Genomic DNA, 2,026 nt, shown 5'->3' with positions numbered 1-2,026 from the left:
AAAATAAAATAGTTGTAGAATTAGTTAGATGTAAGCCTCCATCTATACTTGTGTGATCACAATGGAGTATGAAAAGAAAAGAGTTGTAGAGCATGTTGCAGACAAATGAACTAGTATGTTATTCCTCCAGTAAGCAGGATCTGTATTTCCTGGCTCTGGCACTTGTCCCCAGCTTACATGCTGCTGCAGCCAGGTCTGGCAGTGTTTGGTACAAAGCAGTCTCTAAGCTCCCCTCCTCCTTACCTGGGGTTGGTGCTGTTCCAGTACACCGCATAGCGATCAGCTACCACCTTGGAGCCGGGATCCTGGCTGCACACACACATCCAGAGCAGCACAGAGACAAGCGTCAACATCTCCACGTGCAACATCACTCCCGGCCAAAGGAAAAAAAGAGGGGTGCGAAAAGAACAGAGGTGCGCGAATGTGCAGCAGTGAAAGGCTGCAGTTGTGCAGTAACAAGGCTTCTGCTTTGTGTGAGAGTTAGTATGAATAGGTGTGTGAATGTGTCAGGGACACGGCTGCGGCAGATAGCCTGGCTCAGGGAGGTGCTGGAGGCCGTAAGGCAGAGAGCAGGGCGGTGTACATTCACACAGTGCTCCCCGCACACATAGCAGGGCAGGGAAACAAGGGACACATTCCCAAGGGGCACCTCCGGCACTGCAGAGAGGGATGCAGCACTCCAGGGTATATCTGCACAAAGTTACTGGGCATACAAGCCCCTGTGTGTGCTGCTTGTGTGCTATGCCAAATGTCTCACTGACACAACTATCAGCTCTTCAACCTGTCCGAGCACAGCGGTATGAAGTTGTGCTGTCCTATGAGGACTGTCTGTGTTTGGGGTACTTTATGAATCCTCGCACCCCGCCTCTGTCCTTCCTATTCAGTGGGGTGATGCTTGAGAAGAAAATCGAACAATCCTCCGTGTGATGTCTTCCATCCAAACTCAATACACAGGATGCAAATCAAATTGTTTTAAAAAACCACAACAGAAACAGCAAACTCCTGGAAATGCATCCAAGTCTTCTGCATAAAACAGCCACATACATAAAGATGAGGTCCACACATTGCCATAGGCATCAACAGGAGGGAAAAGTCACTTGCTTACTTTTTTTTTCCTGCAAAGCTGTCCAGTCCCCAGGAGATCAACTTGTAAGAGCAGGAAGCAGTTTGAAATAAATAAAATGAGCCACAATATCCAACATCACACACATGAAAAGCAGACGTCTACACCAGCTTCACAGCAACTGCAGCTGCTCCCTGCTTGGGAATGGAGAGACGAGCAAAAACCAGGAAAATAACTTATTGCACATAGGCAATTGAAAAAAAAGGATACGCAATAGATGAAGGGTTAAAAGTCAGATGGGGAGGAGGACAGGTAAAAAAAAAATTGTAGGATGGAATAAAATCCCCCCCAAAAAAGTCCCACCCCTTGTTAATCCAAGGAGTCGAAGCCTATAGATGTTGCGTGGAGCCTTTCAATCTGTGCAGTCCTTGCTGTGAATAGATTCCATGCACATGAAGAGGTGCTGGGTGCACATAGAGATCTATAGGAGAAAGGTGGGTGCTGACACCCACAGCCCAGGTACCAATCTCCCAGTATTCATGAGAAGCTCACACAGCCGCCGGGTAATCATGTGAGATCTCATGCACTTTACTAGGAGGGGGCTCACAGCCCAGAGCAGCCACTCAAGGCAAGGGCTGCTGTTTGCTTAGACATTTCCATAGTCTGGCTCTCTCATTTTTCCTCTCTGCAATAGGATTGGTGTGCAACATGAGAAAGAGGCGTTGCTTGCAAACCAAGAGAAAAAAAACTCCCCACCTTCCTAAAGCTGGACTAATTGAATTACATTGAAATCTGGATGCTTAACAGGCACTACTGAACTAAGCACAATGTAGCCAGGGAAGTGCAGCCTCTGGCACTATAGATTAACCCCTTGCAAGCTACAGCCTGGGGGATAGTCAGCAATTCAGTGCTTTAATCATTGAACTTGCAGGGCTTGTTCCTGTGCTCCACACAATTGTCCAT

The 2,026-nt window shown here is 47.5% G+C and overlaps 1 protein-coding gene across 2 annotated transcripts in view; it reads right to left on the bottom strand.

Moving 5' to 3' along the window:
* Positions 1–1,732, bottom strand: part of EFNA5 (ephrin A5) — a 283,297-nt gene extending 281,565 nt beyond the window's left edge. The window contains exon 1 of one of the 2 annotated variants that reach the window (XM_072416111.1): positions 244–1,732. In XM_072416111.1, the coding sequence (XP_072272212.1) occupies positions 244–368 (125 nt within the window). In that variant the 5' untranslated portion in view covers positions 369–1,732. The remainder of the gene's footprint in view (positions 1–243) is intronic. The other variant, XM_072416110.1, reaches the window with a different exon arrangement.
* Between the last annotated feature and the right edge of the window lie 294 nt (positions 1,733–2,026).

Source organism: Pyxicephalus adspersus, chromosome 6, assembly GCF_032062135.1.
Source record: "Pyxicephalus adspersus chromosome 6, UCB_Pads_2.0, whole genome shotgun sequence".
Lineage (NCBI taxonomy): Eukaryota > Metazoa > Chordata > Amphibia > Anura > Pyxicephalidae > Pyxicephalus > Pyxicephalus adspersus.
The sequence above is the reverse complement of the archived record's forward strand: the minus strand, read 5'-3'. Positions and strand labels throughout refer to the sequence as shown.